This window comes from Dromaius novaehollandiae, chromosome 16 (genome assembly GCF_036370855.1).
Source record: "Dromaius novaehollandiae isolate bDroNov1 chromosome 16, bDroNov1.hap1, whole genome shotgun sequence".
NCBI classification, from domain to species: domain Eukaryota; kingdom Metazoa; phylum Chordata; class Aves; order Casuariiformes; family Dromaiidae; genus Dromaius; species Dromaius novaehollandiae.
Window position 1 is genome coordinate 20594253 of NC_088113.1, and position 22272 is coordinate 20616524.

The 22272-nt window shown below is 70.4% G+C and overlaps 2 protein-coding genes across 2 annotated transcripts; both read left to right on the top strand.

Annotated features, from left to right (window-relative positions):
• The first annotated feature begins 6973 nt into the window (after positions 1-6973).
• Positions 6974-12739, top strand: RSPO4 (R-spondin 4). Its single transcript, XM_026107056.2, has 4 exons — positions 6974-7515; positions 9628-9816; positions 9912-10055; positions 11979-12739. Exons 1-4 carry the CDS (start codon positions 7437-7439, stop codon positions 12050-12052), a joined length of 486 nt encoding a protein of 161 aa, XP_025962841.1. The 5' UTR covers positions 6974-7436; the 3' UTR covers positions 12053-12739.
• Positions 12740-13735: 996 nt separating this feature from the next.
• ANGPT4 (angiopoietin 4) lies at positions 13736-21389 on the top strand. Its single transcript, XM_026107076.2, has 8 exons — positions 13736-14387; positions 16666-16821; positions 17008-17129; positions 17321-17553; positions 17625-17740; positions 17864-18132; positions 18741-18871; positions 18960-21389. Exons 1-8 carry the CDS (start codon positions 14103-14105, stop codon positions 19118-19120), a joined length of 1473 nt encoding a protein of 490 aa, XP_025962861.2. The 5' UTR covers positions 13736-14102; the 3' UTR covers positions 19121-21389.
• The last annotated feature ends 883 nt before the right edge of the window (positions 21390-22272 follow it).

The window sequence follows — 22272 nt, forward strand, 5'->3', positions numbered from 1 at the left end:
GCAAGCCCACCCTGCCCCGTGAGCAGTTTCCACGGGATCCTCTTCCCGGGTATCCCGAGCAGGAAGCGTTACGGACCCCTTCGTCTGCCGTCCCCAGCCCTGGGTGTTCCCCGCTCGTTAAAATCGCAGACACATTCCTGCGACTGTCATTGTCATTGTCCCGGCTGGTGCGAGCCGGGGACGGGCTGTGCGGGGACGCTGCCGCCGCCACCGCCGCCCTCGCCGTGGGCACCGGCCGGGGGAGCCGCGCTGTCCCCCCCCGCGGCCCCTCGCACCGCGCCTGGCGTCCCGCCGCGAGCCGTGGCGGCTGGGAGGAGGATGCAGGGTCGGGGCAAGAGGATGCTTGAGTTGTCCGCGGGGACACGGTCCGGTTCTGCGGGATGCAGCGGGACACCGGGCAGCCTGGAGCAGCCGGGTGAAACGCCCAGGGGTGTTTGAGCTCCGTGGGAAGAGCAGGGCGATCCAGGCGAGCATCCCGCCGGAGCGAGGGGGCATCGCCCGGCAGCAGCACCGCGGGATGCCTGGGAAACGCAGCGGAGCAGAGCACATCTCAGCCCTGGGGCTTTTCGTCTGTGGAAAAGACGGGCCGGACCAAGAATTTTCTGCGATTCCTTCCAAAGCCTTGGCTGGTTTCCCCGCATCTGCCCGCCGATATTAACAGCGTGTTCCCAAAGCGGCTCTGCCCTCGCGTTTGCCACCCTGCTCTTGCAGCCGGACGCACGTGGCCGGGCAGATTCCCAAAACCCCCGGAGGCGCCGGGCCTCGAGCGCCCGCGGGCAGCCGGGGGGTGCGGGGGGCCGGGGCTCGTCCGCCCTCGCGGGCCCCGGTGCAGCCCCGGGCGCGGGATCCCTGGCGTCGCCCTCCCCTTCCCGCCGGCAAATTCCTTCCGCATGAGTGGGAAACACGAGTGCTCATCCCCCTTCTCTTTTTTTTCTTTTTCCATTTAAAAAAATATATTAAAATATCGAATCCAATCCTATTTACTTGTTTGTGGTCTCGGCGGTCTCGCGCTGTGTTTGCTTTAGTCTGGAGCTAAACGAGAGGCTGCTGGGCTGGCTGCTGCCCACCCGGGCGGCCCCACGGCCTCGGCCCAAGCCCCCCGGAGCAGAGCCGCGCCGGACGGTGGTGGCGGGACGCCGGGGCCCTCGGCAGCCCCTCGGCCTTCGCTCCGGGTGCACGGGCTCTGGGGGCATCGCCAGCCGCATTCCCGGCGAGCAGGGACAATTCCCGGCTGGGAAACGGCCGGGGAAAAGTGCACGGGGGGTGCTGGCACAGGATTTTCACAAATTTGGGTGAATTTGGGCTGCAGAGCCTCGGGCTGCCCCGTCCCCAGCCGGGCTCCGCTCCCGGTGCCGTGCGGAGACGCCCTGGGAATGGGCATCCCGCTCCCGGAGGAGCCATCCGCTGGGACGCTGGCGCTTGGTCCTGCGGCCTCCCCGGAGGAGCCCAATTAGCGAAACGACGTTATTAAAGAGCAGAGCGGGCCAGTGGCCTCCGAGCATCCCCTCCGTCCGCGGCACGAGGCACCGTGCACCGAGGAGGCCGTGCCGGGCACCTCGCGCGCCGGGGCGGGCGGCCGGGTGGGGACGCTTGGAAACGTCCTTTTTCTGGTGTCGCAGCCTGGAATACATTTTTCCCTCATTTAATCTTGCTTTTGCTCAAATTCCCGACTGAGGAATTCTTTCCATGAGGCAGAGGCTGCTGGAGCTGCTCCGCGCCCGGCCGGGCTGGGTGATGCTGCCCACGGTGCTGGGGCTGGAGCAGCACTGCGGCCCCGTCCCCGTCCCCGTCCCCGTCCCCGTCCCCGCGGGAGCAGCCCCGTGCGCGGCATCGCCGTGGCTCCGCTCGCCTCGCCGTGCTCCCGTGGCCAGGCCCCGGCCCAGCGCCCGCCGCTTCCCGCAAGGCAACGGCGTCTTAAACCGCCCAAACATATTACAGCTAACTTTGTTTTTATTCCAGCTCCTGAAAATTTAATTTGTTAGTGGCATAAACAGGATATAAAGGGCTGCAAAAAAAAAAGGGAGAGGGGAATATTTTCTCGTCGCTGCTCGCCCTGAACCGGAGGCAGCGACCTGCGGCACCGCGTCCCCCGGCCTCTCCCGTGGTATTAAAACCCGGCCCCGACCGCAAACAGGCTGCGGGTTGCAGGTCCTGCTCCCTCCGGCCGCCCGCTGCTGCCCTCGCCGCTTTTCTGTTCACTAAAATAAACATCTTTGCAATTTCTGCTCTTTCCCTCTCCTCCTTTCGCGGTGTTTTCCAAGGTTCACGTCGCTTTATGGCGCTTCCTGACGTCAGCCGCGCGGGGGGGGCCGCCCGCAGCCCCGCCGGGTGGTAATGATTTCCCTGGACGCCGACTAAATATAATTATCACCCCATTTTCACTTCAGGAATATTAAAGCCTGCCTCCCTCCTCTCAGTAGTTTGGAGGGAAGCCCGTACGGGTCACGGTGACGCACGCCGGGGCCGGAGCCGCGCGCGGAGGATGCTCCGGGTCGGGAAGCTGGTGCCGAGCCGGCGTCGGGGCTCTGCCCCGGGATCGTGCCGCCCTTTCCCATGGGTCCGGCACGGCGGCCGCCCGCTCCCGCTCCCGCTTGGGCTCCCGCATGTCCCCGCAGCCCAGGGACGACGAGCGCCAGCGCAGCGCAGGCACCTCGCGGCCCTTTGCGAAAGGCCGGGCGTCCGGGCGCTGGATCACGGGCAGCCGGGAACACTCATCCCGCTGGCGCTTGCCCCGTCTTTCCCAATCGTTTCCCTAAATAGCCCAACTATTAGAAGAAACCCAATTGCTATTTGGCACGAACGCTCCTTGGGAGGCTCGAAGAGGGCCAGAGGCGGAAACGCCGCCGGCGCGTTCCCCCGCAGCAGCACCCGCGCGGCTCGCGCGGCAGGGGAGCTGCCGGAGGACGGTGCCCGGCGGCTTGGGAGACGCTCCCGCCGCAGCGCCGTTCCCGGTTCCCGGCACCGCCCGGCTGGGCACTGGGGAATAGGTGTAACCCCGGGAGATTTTGGCGCCGGTTTTGGTCTTTGCACAGGGTTTCGCTTACGCGAAGCGTTGCCCCGGCTTCTGCTTGCAGTTCCGTCGCCGGGCGGCTCTGGCCAAGGAGCGGACGCGTGCGGCGGAGGCCGTCCCAGCACCGCGCTCCCGGCTGCCGGCGCGGCGAGCGGGAGCAGGAATATTGTTTCAATTATTCCCGTTATATAAAGTCGAGCCGTTTAATACACGCTGCCTCCGAGGGGCTAAGCCGGAGAGATAAAACACACGCTGGGAATCTGCCGCTCTGGCAAGGGCGCGGAATCCGCTTTCGACACCCTCCCGCCCGCCTGCTCGCCGCCGCCTTCCTCCGCCACCTCCCTCCTCCTCCTCCTCGCCTGCCCCTCTGCCTCCGCCGCCGCTCAGCACCAATCCTGCTCGCCGGGAGCGGCTCCCGTTTTGGCAGCGCCGCGGCTGCCGGGGGGGAATGGGGCTGGCAGAGCCGGAGCTGGGATCCCGGGCGGCACCGGCTGCTCCGGCCGCGCAGCATCCGTCCCCTCCGCCCGGGAGAGCCGGCTGCATCCCGGAGCTCGCCCGGCGGCTTTGCAAGCCCGGCTGTTCCCACCGCGGGCTCGGGCGCACGGCGCTCGCACCGGGCTGACACAAGCCGCGCTTTGGCCTTTCCAGCGCGTTTCCAGGTGCATCCGCGCCCTGGGGGGCTCTGGGCACCCTGCACGGCCCCCCGGTGCCTCCGGCCTTCCCGGGAAACCCCCGCCGGAGCGGCCGGAGCTTCGCGGGAGCGGGAGGCCCCGGGCGAGGATGCTGCAGCCCGGGGCGGCGGGACGCCCGGCCGGGGCCGCTGCCGGCGTTTCGCAAGCCCTGGGGAAGCGTCCTGTGCCGAGCTGGCTCCGGCGGCGGCTGCGGATTTCCATTCCTGTGGGAAGAGGGCTGCCACCGTCCAAGCATCTGGGCTTGTTATGATGGGAGAAGAATGCCAAATATTTTTCTCCCTTATCCACGGCCACCCCTTCAAATCCGCCCTGATCAAACCCACATTCGTCGCTGCGGAGGCGCCGGGGCCCCCGCTCGCAGGCAGCCCCCGGCCCGGCTCCCCGCGCGCCCGTGCACCGCCGCAGAGTCCTGCCCGCCTTGGTGGCCCCAGGGGCTGCTCCGGCCCCTGCTCCGCCGCCCTTTTCTTCTGCCCGTTGTTTTCCAACCAGCTCCAAAACATTTCATTTTCGCTTTGCCAGAAACGTCCCCGGTGTCCGGGCGCTCGCGGCGGATGCTGCCCGCCGGCGGCTTCGTGCCCCGCGCCGCGATGGGAGCGCCCACAGACTTCCCAAATTATCCCGCTGGACACTTTCTCCTCGGCGCTTTGGAAGGAAGAGGAGGAACATTGCATTCCTCCGAGCTGGCGCGCGGGGAGCGGGGCGATGCTCGCTGCCAGCGGGGCTGGCGGCCCCGGCCCCCCCGGAGGCTGTGAGTCACCCGGCTCCCCCCGCTGCTGCCGCCTCCTCAATCGCTGCTGACGATTCATCCATTTGCACTGCAGCTTTTAGAGGAATGGTGATAACAGCCAAACCCAGGGACACGGCGGGATGCGTCCGCCCTCGGCGCCCGCGGAGGCCTCGTTAGCGCGAGCAGCCGCGCGGCCCCGGCGAGGCTCCCCCGTGCTCCGCAGAGCCCCGGCCCGGCGCAGAGCCGCTCTGCAAGGTGCACGTGCCGCCCGGGGGGGTCGGTGCCTCTACACGGCAAATCCAGCTAAAAGCACATCCCTAAACCTGCAAAACCCCCAAACTTGTCAATGCTGCGGTCCCTCTGCCGAGGCCGCGGCTCCGGGGTGATGCAGCGGTGCAAGGGCTTTGCTTCGCGGTGACGCTGGCGCCGTCGCACCCCCTGCTCGCCGTGCCCCCCCCCCGGGCTCCAGGGATGCGGGCGCGTTGGTGTGGGCTTGTTTGTTTACGGAAAGTAGCGTTGAGCCAGACGCTGAAAACCTGCATTTTATGGGTAATTTTTCAATTTATTGCGCGTTGGCATTAGAAAAAATAAAGCAATCCCAACCGTCATTACTGCCGGTTTCCTACGGCGAGGCCAACGGGGTCCGAGCGGCTGCTTCGCTGTCTGAACCGTTAACTCTTCGGGAAGGAAACCTCGCAGTGCCTGGTGGGAGCAGCGGAGAAAGAAGCTCAAGGAGGGAGGTGAGGAAAAGGGACAACGGGATAAAAACCCCGGGGAGGGACAGAGACGGTGAGGCGGAGACCCCGACGTGCCAGCAGTCGCTCTGCTTTCCCAGGGCCCCGGCGAGGCGATGCCGCCAGTGACCGGCACAACAGCACAAGGCGACGAGGGTCCCGTCCCATCCCATCCCGTCCCGTCCCCCCAGACCTGCTCCCCTCTCCCAGGAAGGGCCAGCCTGGAGCATCCCGGGTGCCCGGCCTGGGTGAGGGGCCGGCGGGGCTCGGGACGGCACCTGCGTGGGGGCAGAGCACCGGACACGTGGGCCGGCTCCCGGCGTGCCAGCGGTGGGAGCTGCCCCGCTCCCGAGGCCCCCAGCCTTGCCTGCGGGATGTGAGGACGTCCCACGGAGACCACTGCGTCCTGCAAGGGAGCGTCGAACAAATGCTCGTCTTTGACCAACTGGAGGCCGTCAGGAAGGGCAGGACACCATGTGCAGCAGAGCAGCACCGTTCTCACACGCCACGCTCAGGAGAGCAGCACACTTTGCTCATGCCGTGTGCAGGAGAGTGGCACGGTTCGGACACGCAGTGTGCAGGAGTGTGGCATGGTTCCCGCCCACCATGTGCAGGAGCATGGCATGGTTCGGCTCATGCCACATGCAGGAGCACAGCACAGTTTGCACACACCACGTGCAGGAGAGCAGCACGGTTCACTCGTGCCACGTGCAGGAGCATGGCATGGTTTACTCACACCCCATGCAGAAGCCTATCACGGTTCAGTCTCGTCGCGTGCAAGAGCATGGCCTGGTTTGCAAATGCCATGTGCAGGAGCATGGCACTGTTCACACACACCACGTGCAAGAGCATGGCACACGCCGCGTGCAGGAGCATGGCACAGTTCACACACGCTGCGTGCAGGAGCATGGCATGGTTTCTTCATGCTGCATGCAGGAGCGTGGCACAGTTTGCACATGCTGTGTGCAGGAGCGTGCCCTGGTTTGCAAATGCCACGTGCAGGAGCGTGGCATGGTTTGTTCATGCTGCATGCAGGAGCGTGGCACAGTTCGCACATGCTGTGTGCAGGAGCATGGCACGGTTTGCAAATGCCACGTGCAGGAGCATGGCATGGTTTCTTCATGCTGCATGCAGGAGCGTGGCACAGTTCACACATGCTGTGTGCAGGAGCATGGCATGGTTTGCAAATGCCACGTGCAGGAGCGTGGCACGGTTTGGTCAGGCTGCAGGCAGGAGCGTGGCACGGTTTGCAAACGCCGCGCGGCCGCCAGGCTCCTCGCAAGGCCCCGCTCCTGGCTCGGGGCCGGCACGCGGAGTCGTCACTTCTGGGCAAGCGCGCGGAGCTCCTCAGGGAAGCTCCGGTGGTCCTGAGCTCCCCGTGGCCGAGGGCAGCCGGAGCGCCGGGCACGGCCCCAGCGCCGGCACGCTCGCGGCAAGCGCGGGAAGCGATCCTGCGTCGCACACCGAGCCCTGCCGAGGTTTCCCGGCTGCAGGGGCCCTGGAGCCGCCCGGACGGCATCTCCCCAGCCCCGGCACATCCGCCGGCATCTGCCCTCGCCGGGGGCCCTTTCCACGCCCCCGTGTCCGTGGGCTCCCGAGCGAGCGTGCCGCAGCGGCACGGGAAGGCGGTGGCCAGGCAGCGCTGCGGGGCGCAGAGGCGCTCGGAAAATCCCAGTCAGGCGGGAGCCGGGGAGAGCGAGGGCGGCTGCACGGCTGCCGCGGAGCTGCCGGGGCCGAGCCGGCGCAGGGAGCCGGACGCCGCGGTGGGCTCCCCCCGGGCGCCGCCGGAGCCGGGGGGCCGGCACGGCAGAGGGGGGCCGAGCCGGCGGGGCTGGCGCGGGCGGGGTTACCCGCCTGGCTCCACCCCCCCAAATCGCAGGGGGCTTCGCCGGGACCCCGGCGCCGGGATGGCACCGGCACAGTCAGCGGCAGCGGGACACGGCGCGTTTCGCAGCCCGGGGCTCCCCGCCGGGGCTCCGGCCGACTCGCCTGCACGTCGCCCCGCTGCTGCTGCGGGGTTTTTTTACCATCACTATTTTCGAAGCGGGGGGGCGGGTGAGGAGGGGGGCTGGCATCGATAAAAAGGCAGAGCCTCCGGAGCAGCCGGCACTTCCCGGCCACCATGCGAGCACCCCTGGCCTGAGCCGCCGCCTCCGGGGTCTGCGGTCCGCGCTGCCGGCGGCGGGATGCTGTGAGCCCTGCGCCCCGCTCCCGCTCCCCCCGGCCGCCCGCGCGGTCTGACTGCCGCCCCGTCCGAAATCGCTCCTGCCCAGATGCAGGGGATCATCTGCCTGCTGCTGTTATTCTTCAACGCCGTGGAAATGCTCGCGCAGAGCCAGCGGAAGAAGCAAGGTAGGACGCGTGCAGTGGCAGCGGCATCACCCCGGGCAGCGCAGAGCAGCCGGGCAGCTGCGGAGACCGGCCGCTCTTCCCCACACCGGGAAAAGCAGAGCACCGTGGCAGTGGCATTACCTGCTCGGTCTTGTCCCTTGTCCCCCGCGGTCTGGTGGGGACGTGGCACGCGGAGCAGCCGTGCGAGCGCCGCGGGAGCAGGGGGCATTTGGGGTAGTGCAGGACGGGCCGTTTTCCCAATATTTCAATTCTCTGCTTGATGCATTAAGCGCAGGGGAAGGAAGGCGGCGGGATGCCCGCAGCGCTGCCCGTTCCCCTGCCCCGTGCTCCCCGCAGCGGGACAGCTCAGAGCCCCCCGGCCCCCCGCGTGCCCCGGCCCGCCGTGGAAGCCAAGTCCACCTCTGGCGTTTCCCCTCTCGGCTGCCTTCGAGGGTGCTCGGTTTGTGCTTTTTTGGCTCTTCTTAGCCCATCCTTTCGCTGCGGCTGGCTGGACGGAGCAGAGGCTCTCCTGCCCGGCTGGGGCGGGCGCCGGGCGCTGCCCGCAGTGCAACCCGCTCTGCCCTGCCGGCGGGCCGTGGGACGGGGGCTTCTGCCCCACGGCAGGGCCGGCTGAGCACGGTGGGCTCGTGGCACCCGGCCCGCGGCAGGCTGCGAGGCTGGGGCCGATGCTCGGCCGTGCATCAGGAGCAGCTTGGTTTTGCATCCGGCTTGCACCGGGATGGCACAGGGCTCCGTGGGAAAGGGCTCCGTGGAGGCCGGGCAGCTCTCGCTGGCCGGTGCGGGCTGGTGCAAGACGTGGGGGGCACCGTGCTGTGCCCCCGGTGCAATCCGGTCGTCCCCGGGGAGGTGCCCCGCGCCGCAGAGGGGTCCTGCAGCAGCAGCAGTGCTGCCCCATCCCTCCCCGCCGCCACTGCATCTCCCCATCCGCTCCGCTCCGGCCGGGAGCATCCCGAAACGCGGCGCTGCCCCAGCAGCGAGGGCTTCGCGCGGCGCCGGCGGCAGCGAGAGGGTGTTTGGGGAAGCCCTGCTGAGCCCTTCCCGGCTCCAGCGGCACCGGGCAGCCAAGCTAGAAAGAATCAGCAAAAGGAATTAGGGAAGGGAAAGACGCTCGTAAATCCCTTGGTCTCCAGGGAAGCTGCTCCAGCTGCAGCCAGGAACACAAATGCTGTCAGCGTTTGGTAAATATGGAACGGACACCATAACAACTTAATGGATCCAAGGTGCGTCCGTAGCGGGCGCCCGGAGCCGGCAGCCGCCGCCAGCGCTCCCAGCCGTGGCAGCCGCCTCGCGTCCCGGCGCGGTGCCGTCCCAGAAAGGTCCGCGCCCGTCCCCCGGCGTTTCGGGGCTCCTCGCTGCCCACGGGCTGGCAGCAGCCACCTAGCTTCACCACCCGCTTCCTTTGCAAATGCCTCGTTTAGGGTTTTTTTTTAAAGCTCCGAGCGATTTTGCTCCTGAAAGCAGCTGAGCCTGCTGCAGCGGGGACTTTGCAAGCTGCCTGTCCGTCTGCGAGCACCCGCTCGCTCCCTCCGCCTGCCGCCGCACAGCTCGGGCGTGCGGGACCCCCGCGAGCCCCAGGCTCCGGCCCGGCGCTGCCAGCTGCGGGCTGCAACCCCAGGGCCACACATCAGCCTCCGGCCTCACCAACCGCAGCCCCGGGATGCTGCTCTGCCCAGCTCAGCCTCCTCCTTCGGCCTTCGTTAGGTGCAAAAGAGCATCCTAACGCGGCAATGCTAATGCACCCCTGCGCCCCGGCGCTGGCACCGCCTGCACAGCGAGCCGTGCAAAGGCAGCGGGTGCAGCGCGGGTGTCCACTGCCCGCGGGGCAGCGGGGCAGCTTGCTCCGGGGATGCCGGCGGTGCTGGGCACGCAGAGAGACCGCGGCCGTGCGGGTGGGCAGGGGGCCGGCGACAGCAGCCAGCCCGGCGTTAGCACAGCTGCCGGCTCGGCTGCCCGGCTCCCGGGCGCCCGGCTCCAGCAGCAGCAGCCCCGAGGCGCTGCAAAGCCTGGGTGCACGGCGCGGGCGGCCGGGGGGGCAGCGCTGCCGCCGCCGGGCGATGAGGCCGGTCTTCGCGGCCGGCCGCAGCCCCTCTCCCCTCTGCTTGCCTCCCGCAGCGAGCGCGGGCTCGCTGGAGAACTGCACCGGCTGCGTGCTGTGCTCGGAGGACAACGGCTGCGTCGCCTGCCACCCCCGGCTCTTCCTGCTCATCCGGCGGGACGGCATCCGCCAGTACGGCGTGTGCGTCCACACCTGCCCCCCCGGCTACTTCGGCGCCCGAGGCCTCGAGCTCAACAGATGCACCAGTACGTGGCCGGGACGCGTCCCCCCCGCCGCGCCCGCCCGGGGCCGTCCCGCGGGACACGGGGCGCCGCCCGCTCACCGGCCCTTGCCCCCGCAGGGTGCCGGTCGCCCAGCTGCGAGAGCTGCTTCAGCAGGGACTTCTGCATGAGATGCAAAGAGAAGTTTTACTTGCACAAAGGCCAGTGCTTGCGGCAGTGCCCGCCCGGCACCGCCGCCCGGCCCGGCGCCCGCGAGTGCCAAGGTAAGCGGTGCCTCCTCCCCCCCCCCGAAATGCGGGCCACCGCAGCCCCGCTGCCCACAGAGCCGTGCACACCGGGGCCCTGGGGTGCCGGGGAGGGCCACAGCTGCGAGCGGGACTGGGAGAGCCGGGCGCACGAGGGGATGGGCACCGCCGCGGTGGATGCTGCCTGCCCCGAGCTGCTGCAGACGGGGAGGTGCCGCGGGAGGAAGCACCGCCCGGGAGGTGAGCGCGGCCCATGGGGCTGCCGCTGGCCCCGGCACCCGTGTCTCAGCCCCGAAGCATCGTGAGGCGGCGGCTCCTCTGCAGCTCTGCGGAAAGCTGCCTCTGCGGGCACGTGTGCGGAGCAGCCCCGGTGCAGGCGCCGAGCCGCCCGGTCCTGCTGCGCCGTGCTGTGCTGCGCCATACTGCGCCATGCTATGTTGCACCGTGCTGCGCCGTGCTATGTTGCACCGTGCTGCGCCGTGCTGTGCCGTGCTGCACCATGCTGCACCATGCTGCACCGTGCCATGCCGTGCCGTGCTGCACCGTGCCATGCCGTGCTGCACCGTGCCATGCCGTGCCGTGCTGCACCGTGCTGCACTGTGCCGTACCATGCTGCACCATGCCATGCCGTGCTGCACCATGCTGCACCGTGCCATGCCATGCCGTGCCGTGCCGTGCTGCACCGTGCTGTGCTGTGCTGCACCGTGGGGTGGCAAGGCGCCTGGGGAGGGCTCGGCGCAGCGCCCGGCCCCGCTCAGCCCTGCCTGCTCCGGGAGCGGGGCCGGGCCTCCGGTGCCTGGCGCTCCCTGCGTCGGCGGCAGCTTTCGGGGCTGGTCCGATTCGGAGCTAAGCTAGGATGAGTGTGAGCATGGTGCCTCGCTCGTGTCCCGGGGCTCCCGCGCTGCCTCCTTCGGCAACGCGCCTGCAGAGCGGTGCTGGCACCCCCCGCCGCAGCGGGACGCGGCACCACGGCTGCCCCACGGGCACCCGTGCTGCCGTGCTGCCGCTTTCCTCCCTGCCGCCGTAAACAGGGCGCTTGGAGATCCCGGGGGGGGGGAAGGCACAAAATCCCGGTGTCCCCAAAGCACCTGGAGGGCGAACACAGAGCTAGGGAGCATCGGCAGGGGGGTTTCCGCGGGTCGCCCCGGGCCCCCAGCCCCATTCACAATGGCCGAAGTCATTTTTGGATGCGACTGGCCGGACCGAAGCTGCTTTAACAAATCTCCGCTGCGGAGCTGGCGGAAAGGCAGCGTGCACGCGATCCCTGGGAAGGGACGGCAGCCGGCGGCCTCGGCGCGGGGCTCGGCGGCTTGGAGCTGCGGTTCGCTGTGCAAAAGCACGCGTCGGAGGAGGCGACGGGAGAGGGCGAACGCGGGCAGGGAGCGACGGGCGCAGCGAGGGGGGAGCGCGAGGCAGCCCGGGGCAGACGGCGAGCGGGGGAGAGGGAGCAGGCGGGGGGGACGGCGAGGAGAGGCTGCGCGGGGGCTGCAAAGGGGGCCGGGAGGGCTCCTGCATCGGAGCATCGCCAGCCAGAGATAACCCCGCTGCCGACAGCGGGTAGGGCCTGGTTTCCCCTCCGCCTCGAGCCGTAACTCGCAGCCTTGGGGACGAGGTGTCATCGATTTGGGGGAAATTCCCGTCCTCCCTGGCTGGATGCAGCAAGCCTGGAGCCGGCGCCCAAGGAGCGGCTGCTCCGGTGCCCCGTGGCATTGCGCCCGGCTCCCGCCGCGCAGCCGGAGCGAGCCGCGTCCGCCGTGGGTGGCAGCTGCCTGGGAGACCGGAGCAGCCAGCAGACCCGGCGGGGAGAGCTGGGAGCCCTCGGAGAGGCCCGGTGCGGTCGGAGCGTGCGGGATGCTGGCCGCTCCGTGCTGCTTCCCGGGCGGGCGGCGGGATGCCAGCGGCCGCCACGCCGCCAGCCTCTGCTCTTCTGCTCTATTCCAGAGAAAGCCGAACCCAAAAACAAAGGCAAAAAGCAGCAGAAGAAGCAGAAGACAGACTCGCCGGCGGGCACCTAGCGAGCCCCGGCCCGGCTCCCCACGGCGCCGGCCCCCCGGCCCGGCCGGCATCGCCCCTCTTCCCCAGCACAGGGAATTGCACAACTGCCTTCCCCCTCCCCCTGCTTCCGAGAGGATTTATGGCCTGTAAAACATTTCCTTCTCGCTAAAGTCCAACTCGCAGCGTCCGCAGCAGCGCCGGGGGCCGGAGCGGGGGGCGGCGCCTGCTTTTTTGGTTTTCCCCGCTCCCCAGCCCCGGGGCCACCCCGGGGGGTGCACGGTGCCTGGGTGCTCGCCGGGCACCCCGGGGTGCTGCGCGCTGTGGGACGTGTGCACGGCGCTGCGCCCAGCCCAGCCCCACGCCCAGCACCACGTCGGCCCCATTGCAACGCCGTGGGCCGCGTCCCGCTGCCCCCCGGGGCTGGCGGAGCCCCCCTGCCCGGCCCCCGCGGACCCCGGCGGCGGAGGCGGCTGTGCATCGCTGCAGGAATCAGGGGTATATGTATGTGTGCACAGAGATTTATATCTAGAGATTTAAAACACGGTCGCTGGAGCTTTTGCCCAACGCTGGAGGCGTTGATGGAGGGCGGCGGCGTGCCGAGCGCGGGCCCTTCCTGGGCGAGAGCGCTGGGTGTCAGCATCGAGCCAGGGACGGCGGCAGCCGCGCCGGAGGCAGCTCTTCCATTTGTTTACTGTCAAATAAATATATCAAACCCGCCGGCATCCCTGTTTTCCTGCGCCAGCTGTGGGAACCGCTCCCTGCGCCGGGGATGCGGCGCCGAGGCCGCGGTGCTGCAGGTCCCGCGCGGTGCCGGTGGGATGCCGATACCCTGGGCACCGCGGAGCTGCGGCGAGGAGGGGCTCAGCCCCCCCCGGCCCGGTCCCTGCCCTCCTGCACCGAGCCGGGGTCCACGCCAGCGGCCGGGGCAAGCAGCGGCCCCGGACCTGGTGGCCAAGGTCACCGAGGCTGCTGCCGCCAGCGGGGCCCCTCCGAGCCGAGCGGTGCAGCCCGGCACTTGGGGGGGGGCGTGAGCGATGCACAGGGACCCATTGCCCGGCAAGCCCTGCCAGCAGGTCCCCTCTCCTCCCGGGCCCGGCAGGATCCGCCCGGGATGTGGCGGGAGCATCCCTGTTCCCTGGTAGACCCCAGAGGTGCAAGGGGGGGTTCGCGCTGCCAGGATGCGGTGGGAGCATCCCCGCTCCCCGGCCAACCCCGCAGCTGCAAGGGGGTTGCACACCACCGGGCCCGTGCCCGCGGCGTCGCTGCTCACGGGGCTCCAGGTCCCTTGCACCCCCAGCTGTGCACAGCTGCCCAGATGTGCAGCAGCACCCATGCACCCCCCTCCCAAGGAGGTTTAACCTGGGAGAAAACCCCCTCTGCGGAGAACATCCCCGGAAAGCGGCCTGCCGGGATCGTCCCTCCGCGAGGCAGAGGGAAAAAGTCCTCGGCTCCAGGGGCCGGGCAGCGGTCCGGGTCGCAGGGAGAAGCCGGCGCGGCAGCCCCCAGCCCGGAGCCCCCGCGCAGGGCCGCAGCTCGCTGCCGGGCAGCTAAACCCAGGCCGCGGCTTCCTCCGGCGTTATAAATAGCCGGGGCTCGGGGCGGGAATTCGCTTCCCGGGATGTCAGTGCCCCGAAGGCGGCGGGTCACAGCTGGGGCCGATCGGAGGGGGATTTGCTGGGAAGCGGCCGGGGCCGGCGGCGCGGCCGGGAGGGACGGACGGACGGACGGACGGGGCCGTGCCTGCCTGCGTGTGTGTGTGCAAGACACATTTAAAGATCACGTGTGAAACTTGATCTCCCCGCAGTGGGCTAGGAGGAGAGAAAAAAGATAGAAGTATTGTTTTTAAACAGATTTTTTCCTTTGTTTTTCTTTTTTTCCTTTTTTTTTTTTTTTTTTTGCCTTCGGCGAGCGCTGCCGCTGCGCCCGGCGATAAAAGCCTGGGGAGGCAGCGGCTGCCGGCGAGAGGCCGGCGTGGGAAATGCCGAAGCCGCATCGCTCGGCGGCGGCGGGCGCCCGGTGACTCGTCCCCGCCGGAGAGCGGCCCGGCGGCGGCCGGGCGGCACCGGTGCCATGCGGGTGCTGGTGCTGGGGCTGCTGGCGCTGAGCTGGGCGGCGGCGGCGCTGGGGGCGGCGGGGCCGCGGCGGCGGGCGGCGGAGGGCCGCCGGCGCGCGCACCGCGTGCAGCACGGCCGCTGCAGCTACACCTTCGTGCTGCCCGAGGCCGAGCCGCCCGCGTGCCCGCCGCCCGCCGCCAGCGCCCTGCAACGCGACGCCCCGGCCGGCCCCGCGCCCGCCGCCCGCCGCCTCCAGCACCTCGAGCGCGTCCTGGAGAACAGCACCCAGTGGCTGCTCAAGGTAGGGCGCTCTGCACCCCCGCGGGGTGCCGGGGGGGGGGGGGGGAGCATCCCGCCGAGCCCTCCCCGGCATCCCGGGCTCTGCGGGGAGGTGCCGGCGCTGGGCGAAGAGCGGCGCGGGATGCGGCGGCACCGGTACCCGCGGGAGCTGGTGCGCTGCGGTGTGCCCGGGCGGGCTCGCGGGGGTCTCCGTGGGCTCCCGTGGGGCGAGAGGGGCACGGGGGCCGTGGGCTGGCGGCATGTCGGGGGGCTGCGGGGCTGCCTTTGCCTTGCCTTTGCTCCAGCCACGAGCTGCATCTCGCAGCGGGAAAGTTGCCCCCGTTGCATCGCGGGGATGCGCGGGAAAAGGCTCCCGGCCGGGGCAGAGCCGGGGCTTGGGGGCTGCTGGACCAGCAGGGAGGCAGGAGGGTGCTGGGGCCCCCAGGGTGCTGGTGCTGCTGCCCGGCTCTGCACCGCCCGCTTGGCCTGGGAGCCCGGGGCGATCGCGGGGGCCGGGGCTGCGGGGGGCCGTGTGCCCGGCCCGGCCCGTGGCGACCCCGCGGCCAGGCGCAGGAAGCGGCTTTTCCTTTCCGAGGCCTCTCCGGGCGCCCTCTGCCCCCACATCTGCGGCCGTGCAGGCGGCCGCCTGCGTCAGCGCCGGGAATAGCTGCGGGCGGCCCGCCGCGGGGACCGGGTCCCGGGGGAGCGGGTCCCCGGGGAGCCGCAGCCCCCGAGCCCGAGCGTTGCAAGGCACCGCAGCGCCCGGGCCCTCCCCCTGCAAAGCCCCCGTGCCGCGGGGCCGCGATGCCCGTGGCGGGGAGGAAAAGCATCCCTGCAAGATGCAGGTTTTTTCCCCGTTGCCCGGGGCCGAGCGGGCCGGCGCACGCCGCGGGGAGGATGCACGTCGCTCTGGTTTCCCCATCGTCGGGTCCCTGCGCCCCGGGGTCCCCGCCGTCGGGTCCCTGCACCCCGGTCCCTGCGCGGAGCAGCAGGAGGGTGCACGGCCCTGGCCCCCGGTGCCCCCCACCCCGCAGCACCCCTCGTCCAGCGGCGGCAGCTTGCAGCAGTTTTTTTTCCCCTTTTTCTTTTCTCTTCCCTCCACTTTCCTAATTTACCCGGGACTGCATAAGGAGGCTTGTTTTGGGTGGGCTCCAGGCCTGAACAAACAAACCGGGCTCGAAGGAGGCATCGGGTTCAGGGACGGGCTGTAAACAGCCTCGAATCCCGTCTGCCAGCGGAGCAGAGCGCTCGCGCCGTGCCCGGGCCGGGGCCAGGCCCCGCTGGCCCCACGCCGCTCCGCCGCCCCCGCGGAGGGGGCTCCCGGCAGGGCCGCGGCGCGGGGGCTCCCGGCTGGCCGGCCACGGGCTTTTCTCCCCAAAAAGGGCCGGGAGCCCCGGGAAAGCCCCTCGGCCGGGTCTCGGGGCGCACCGGGGCTGGTGGCCGTCTCGCCCCGCGGCACTGCCCAGCTCGCCCAGCGCCAGCCTGACCTCTGCCACGGGGACGTGCCGCCCTTCGGCTCGCTGAGATGTTTGCTTAAAAAAAAAGGAAGAAAAGGCAAGATGGAGAGGGAGAAAAGGCCTCCCCGCGCCCTGTGAAGCAACAAGATTAACGATGTGGTTAAAGGGAAACTCTCCAGCAATCACTCAGCCCGGGGAAATGTTTCCCAGACGCGGCTCAGACGTTGCTCCGCTTCCTCTCCCCGGGCACGTCCCTGCGGGGGAACCCGGGGCTCCGCGGCCGCTCGCCCCCCTCTCGGCTCTGCCCCGTGGGGTTTTCTGCCCTCTCTACCCTGCCCCAGCATCTTGCCGTGAGGCTTCGCCGCCCACCAGCCGTATTTCATCCCGCGCAAACAGAGAGGAGCCCGGACCCCGCGCTGCCGCCGGCCGGAGCACCCTGAGCCCTGGTGCCCGGAGCAGGGCTCGACCCGCCGGGCCGGGCACCTCGGCGCGGGGCGGCTTTCCCAGCCCGCAGCCGGAGTGGGAGGCCGCGCTTCCCCTTCCGCCGCCCCGGCCGGGTCCCGCTCCGAGCCCGTCACCCTGGCACCGGGCCGAATGGGAACCGCATGGCGAGGCGCGCTCGAAATAGAAAGCCTTTGGGAAACGCGCGTCCCTTGCGGGCTGGGAAAGCGGAAGCAACATCTGATCTCTATTTGCAGCCCGCTTCTTCCCAGCTTTAAGAGCTTCCCGCTGCGGGCGGCGGCAGGCCCCGGCGGCGGTGGCGGTGGCAGAGCCGGGCCGCGGTGCCGGGTACCACGGTCCCGCACGCGGCGCTGACCCGGCGCCTCCGCCGTCCCCCCGCAGCTGGAGAGCTACCTCCAGGCGAGCGTGAAGCCGGAGGCGGCGCGGCTGCAGCGCACGGCGGTGCAGAACCAGACCGCCACCATGCTGGAGATCGGCAGCAGCCTCCTGAACCAGACGGCCGAGCAGACCCGCAAGCTCACCGACGTGGAGGCGCAGGTCGGCGGTGCCCGTGCCGCGTCCCGCGTGCCGCCGCTCCCGGGGGCCGCGCCGGGCTGTTGGAAGGGGGCGATTCCCCGGGGCGCGGCACGGCTCAGCGCAGGGATGCGCAGGGCTGCGGCGGGTGCGCGGTGCATGCGCGGTGCCCGGGTGGCCCCCGCGCTGAGGCTGCCCCGCGCCCCGCAGGTGCTGAACCAGACGTCGCGCATCGAGATGCAGCTGCTGGAGAACTCCCTGTCCACCACCAAGCTGGAGAAGCAGCTGCTGCTGCAGACCAACGAGATCCACAAGCTGCAGAGCAGGAACAAGTAGGGCCTGGGCGCGGGGACCCCGGCCGCCCGGGGAGCCGGTCCCTCCCGCCCAGCAGCCCTCGGGAGGGGACGGGGATGGCGAAGGGGCGGCAGGGACGGGGCGCAGCTGCAAGGGGGGATGCGCGCTGCTGCCCGCTCCCGGCCGGGATGCGAAGCCCCCCGTCACCATGGAACCTCCCCCTCCGCAGCGTCCTGGAGATCCGGGTGCTGGAGATGGAGACGAAGCACGAGGCGGAGCTGGCGGGGATCCGCTCGGAGAAGGAGAAGCTGCAGCGCCTGGTGAGCCGGCAGAGCGGCACCATCGAGGACCTGGAGAAGTCGCTGCTGGCGGCCAACGCCAACACCAGCCTGCTGCAGCGGCAGCAGCTGCAGCTCCTGGAGTCGGTGCAGAGCCTGGCGCGGCTCGTGGCGCAGGGCGGAGGTGAGCCGGGGGGGCGCGGGGATGGTCCGCGCCACCGGCCCCCGCCTCACGCACTCTGCCCTGCCCGCCAGCCCTGCTGCCGAGGGACGAGCGGCTCTTCCAGGACTGCGCCGAGCTGCGCCGGGCCGGCGTGCACGCCAGCGGCGTCTACGCCCTGCACATCGCCAACCTCAGCGAGCCCAAGAAGGTGAGCGCAGCCCTGGGACGGTGCCGCCGCGGCCGCCGCCCCCCCGTTTTGCAGAAGGGGGCTGGGACTCGGCGGGGAGCGGCGGGAGCTGAGCCCAGGCCCGGCTCGCGCTCCCTCCCGCAGGCGTACTGCGACATGGAGACGGACGGAGGCGGCTGGACGGTGATGCAGCTCCGCGCCAACGGCAGCGTCAGCTTCCAGCGGAGCTGGCAGGAGTACAAGCAGGGCTTCGGCGACCCGGCGGGCGAGCACTGGCTGGGCAACGAGGCCGTGCACCTGCTGACGAGCCGGGCGCCCTACGCGCTGCGCGTGGAGCTGCGCGACTGGGAGGGCGCCCAGGCCTACGCCCACTACGCCCGGGTGCAGCTGGGCAGCGAGCGCCAGCTCTACAGGTAGGAGCGGGGCGGCCCCCCTGCGCAGGCATCTCCCGTCCCGCTAACGAATTTCCTCCCTGGGCGTTTGGGGACGTCGCTGCGCTGCCTTGTCCTTTTTTTCCCCAGGCTCTTGAAAGCCCAAAGTAGATTTTAATGCATGAAATTGCTTTAGGAAGAGGGATTTCCCGTCCCGGCTCTGCAGCGAGGAGCGGCGCTGGCAGGCGGCCGGGGCACTTGCGCGGCAGCTCGGTGATGCTGCGCCGGGAGGATGCAGCCACTGCCACTGCCGCCTCGTGCAGCCGCCAGCGCCGTGCGCCCGTGCCGGGCTGTCACCGGCCGCGTCCCGGGGGACGCTGCGTGCGTGCTGCACGGCCCGGCTTGCAAGGCTGTGCATGCATGGCAGCTCCCGGGGAGCCGGGCTGGCCCGGGACTGGGGGGGTGGCGGGGAGCCCCCCCAGGCTGGCCGAGCACCCCCTCGGACCCCCGCGGCATTGCTCTGCGGCACAGAGCAGGGCCAAGGGGCTTTTCCCAGAAAAGCTAGCCGATACCACCCGCGAAACGGGGACGGGGCCCAGGGCGAGCGGGTGCCCCCCCCGGCGCCCCCCCACGCCGCCTCCCCGCCCCAGGCTGGCGCTGCAGGGCTACAGCGGCACGGCGGGGCAGCAGAGCGGCCTGGTGCTGCAGGGCGCCAACTTCAGCACCCGCGACGCCGACAACGACAACTGCCTCTGCAAGTGCGCCCAGATGCTCTCAGGAGGTGAGGGGCGTGCTGGGGGGGGGGGGCCGGGGCGCCCACCCACCCCCCGGGCCACCCGTCAGCCGCCCGCTCTGCTCCCTCCGCGCAGGCTGGTGGTTCGACGCCTGCGGCCTCTCCAACCTCAACGGCATCTACTACCCGGCGCGGCACAACATCCGCAAGCTCAACGGCATCCGCTGGCACTACTTCCAGGGGCCCAGCTACTCGCTCAAGGGCACCCGCATGCTGATCCGGCCCGCGGGCTTCTAGCGCCCCGGGCACCGCGGCGGCACCGGCACCGGCACCGTGGCAGCACCGGGCCGGGCCACGCACACCCCGTGCCGCGGTGCTGCATCCCGGCGCGGGAGCCGGCTGGGAAAGCAGCTGCGGGAAAATGCGCCGCTCCAGCAGTGGCAACGGCAGGGAGGCTTTCTGCCCCACGGTTAATTTTTCCCTTTGGTTTATCTCGCCCCCCGGGAACCCACAGGGCAGGTGGTGCCTCGGCCGTGCCCGGGTTCGGTGCAGGGGCTTTCGATCAGAGCCAGCGCTTTCCGGCCCCATTTCGGCTCTGGGAAGCCCCCGGTTCCCAGGTCAGGTTCTCTCATCCTGCCGAGATCCTGCTTGGCCTCCCGCTCCTCCGAACCGGCTCCTGGCTGCAGGCACAGGCTGTCCGGATGCTGCAGGACCTCCTGCACGTGCCGGGATGGAGAGGCCATGTCCGAGGGCCGGGGGCATCGCTGCCGAGCCCTGGCCCAGCGGCGCGGGGGCAGTGGGATCCCGGCACCCCGAGCCCAGGGCGCGTGCAGCACCGAGCCTGGAGCACCCAGGGAGCCGGGACGGGCACCGGTGGCGGCTTTTGGAGGGGGCTGGGGTGAGCAGGGGACCCGGCAGCGCCCGGGCGCGCGGCGGGGGTGAGCGGAGCCCGAGGCCGAGCACTGGCCACCACCGGCTGCGGAGCCACCGGGCGCCCTGCTCTCGCCAACCGGTACCAGCCCCCTCCCACTCCCCCCCCCCCCCCCGCTTTTATGCACCAACCCAAACTGAAGGAGCAGCGTGGTAACAGCCGGGGAAGCGCAGGACAAAACACAACGGGGTGCATGGGACAAAATGCAACGGGCTGCAGCCCCCGGAGCGACTCCCGCGGAGCCGAGCACAGCCCCTGCACCGCGCCGCAGCCACAGCCGCAGCCGCAGCCGGAGCCGGGGCCAGAGCGGGGCCAGAGCAGGGCCGGCCTGGCCCGAGCAGCGCTGCGCCCTGGCAGCCTCGCGAGCAGCTCTTGCCCTTTCCGTGCTTGGACTGGAGACGCTTTTATTTTTGTACTGAGATATTTATTTCGCAAGAGAGGCCGGCGCGGGAGGCCCGGGGTGCTGCAGCGGCTCACGCGCCCCAGCCCTGCCGGCGGTCCCGGGCTGGGACACCCCCGTCACCACCCCCTCCCCGCGGCTGCAGGGCCACCCCGGGTGCCCGGGACCCCGCGCCGACCGGGCTGAAGCGGGAGCGAGGACCCGGGGTCCTCCAGGCACCGGCTCCTGCCTCGGCCGAGGGCACCATAGAGGGGGGACAGGGGCTGGCACGGCCACGGCGTCACCGCTGGGGACAGGACACTGGGGATGCGTCCCCGGCGCGGCCACCCTGAGCCCGTCCCACCGCCTTCCCCCCGGTTTAGGGTTTGGTGCCCTGGACAAACCGCTGGCACATCTGGAGCAACCGCTGCGGGGCACAGAGCCGGTGCAGAGCCCCGGCAGAGGCGCAGCCGCCCCAGCCCCCACGGAGCCCTCGCTGGCCCCCACCCTGGCCAAGCCCCCGGCGCCGGGCGAAGCCGGTCCCCGACATGCAATCAGGCACCGACAGCCGCTTCCGCAGGGCAGCTCAGCCCCTTCCGTAGCCGAAAGGAGCCCTTCGCTCCACTGCTGCCGTCCTGTCCTGGCCCATCCCGTCCTTTCTCATCCCATCGCATCCCGCCCTGTCTCATTGCATCCCATCGCATTCCATCCCATCGCATCCCATCGCATCCCATCGCATCCCGTCCTTTCTCATCCCATTGCATCCCATCTCATCCCATCCCATCCTGTCCCACCCCACCTCATCCCACTCCATCCCATCCCATCCCATCCTATCCCACCTCACCTCCAGAGCAGGTCTGGGGGCCCCCAGCAGCCCCCTCTCCGCGCTGGGGGTCACAGGCTGGTCCGGCGGGGGGGGGGGGGGTGAAGGCCCCATCCCTGTGCTGCCACCCCGTCCCTCTGGGGCCCGCTGCCACTAGAGGTCACCAGCAGCCTGGTGACAGCACCCACGAGGGACGTGGGTGACACCGGCCACCCCCGCGGTCCCCTCCGTCCCCTCCGCAGCCGGGGAGCCGCGCGGGGGTCCCGCAGCCGCGCAGGGTGGCAGCACCCGGGGCCGCGCCGCAGCCGCAGCCGGCACCGCTGCACGCAGCGCTGCAGCAACGAACCCGTCACCTCCTGCCCTCGGAGCCGTCCCCAGGCATTAGCTAATTAACGCTGATTAAAACACACGCCGCAGCTGGCACCCGCAGAAAGATGCTCAGCGGTGGATCTGTGCCTGAAAATTAAAAACGGAGACTCTGTTAAGGGCGGGCTGCCCGGGAGCCGGGGGGGGGTTCTCCATGCCGGGGGGGCCCTGCGAGCAGCCGTGCATGGCAGCCGGTGGTGCCTCCCCCCCCCCCGCAGCAGCGGCCTGGGGCACCCGGCTGCTCCGGCCTCGGCGGGCTGCGGGGAAGGGGCTGCCGTCGAAGAGGGGTGCTGGGGGGAGCAAGCAGCCCCCCCCCGAACCGGGCATCCCGGCAAGGCGCGGGGAGGGCAGGAGGGAAGCCGCCCCGCCGCCCCCCCGCTGCCCGTGACCGGCGGGCTCAGCTGCGGCTCCGCAGGGAAACCGGAGCCGGCAGAGGGACAGCTGCCGGGAAGGCGATAGGGGGAGCGGGGAGGCGAGGAGCGGGGCCTGGGGCCGTGCCCCCATCCCCGAGGGGGACATGGCGGGGGGGGGGTCCTCCATGGGGCACAGCCAGCGGTCAGCGCAGGCACACGTGAGTGTGGGGCTGGGCGAGCAGCTCCTGCCGCACGCCTGAGCCTCCTCGGGTGTACGGTTCCCCTAGGTGGGTCTCTGCGTGCACACGCACACGCACACGCACACACACACACACACACAGCCGTGCACACGCACACGCACACACGGACACGTGCACACACGCACATGCATGCACACATGGACACACGTGCACATGCATATGCACACGCATGCACACGGACCCACAGGCACACACACGCATGCACATGCAGACACACGTGCGTACACACACGCATGCACACGCATGCATATGTACACACGGGCACGCGGGGCTTTGGGCGGCCAAGCTCAGCTCCCGTCGCGCTGCATCGGCCCCAGGGCGAGAGCATCCCGCCCCG

What these genes read in the sequence shown, in the direction of transcription:
- ANGPT4 (XM_026107076.2), top strand. Translation starts at nt 14,103, where the DNA reads ATGCGGGTGCTGGTGCTGGGGCTGCTGGCGCTGAGCTGGGCGGCGGCG. An exon ending in AAGCTGCAGAGCAGGAACAA is followed by an intron (nt 17,130 to 17,320) that starts GTAGGGCCTGGG and finishes CCCCCTCCGCAG; the next exon opens with CGTCCTGGAGATCCGGGTGC. An exon ending in CGCCCAGATGCTCTCAGGAG is followed by an intron (nt 18,872 to 18,959) that starts GTGAGGGGCGTG and finishes CCCTCCGCGCAG; the next exon opens with GCTGGTGGTTCGACGCCTGC.
- RSPO4 (XM_026107056.2), top strand. Translation starts at nt 7,437, where the DNA reads ATGCAGGGGATCATCTGCCTGCTGCTGTTATTCTTCAACGCCGTGGAA. An exon ending in CGAGCTCAACAGATGCACCA is followed by an intron (nt 9,817 to 9,911) that starts GTACGTGGCCGG and finishes TTGCCCCCGCAG; the next exon opens with GGTGCCGGTCGCCCAGCTGC. An exon ending in CGGCGCCCGCGAGTGCCAAG is followed by an intron (nt 10,056 to 11,978) that starts GTAAGCGGTGCC and finishes GCTCTATTCCAG; the next exon opens with AGAAAGCCGAACCCAAAAAC.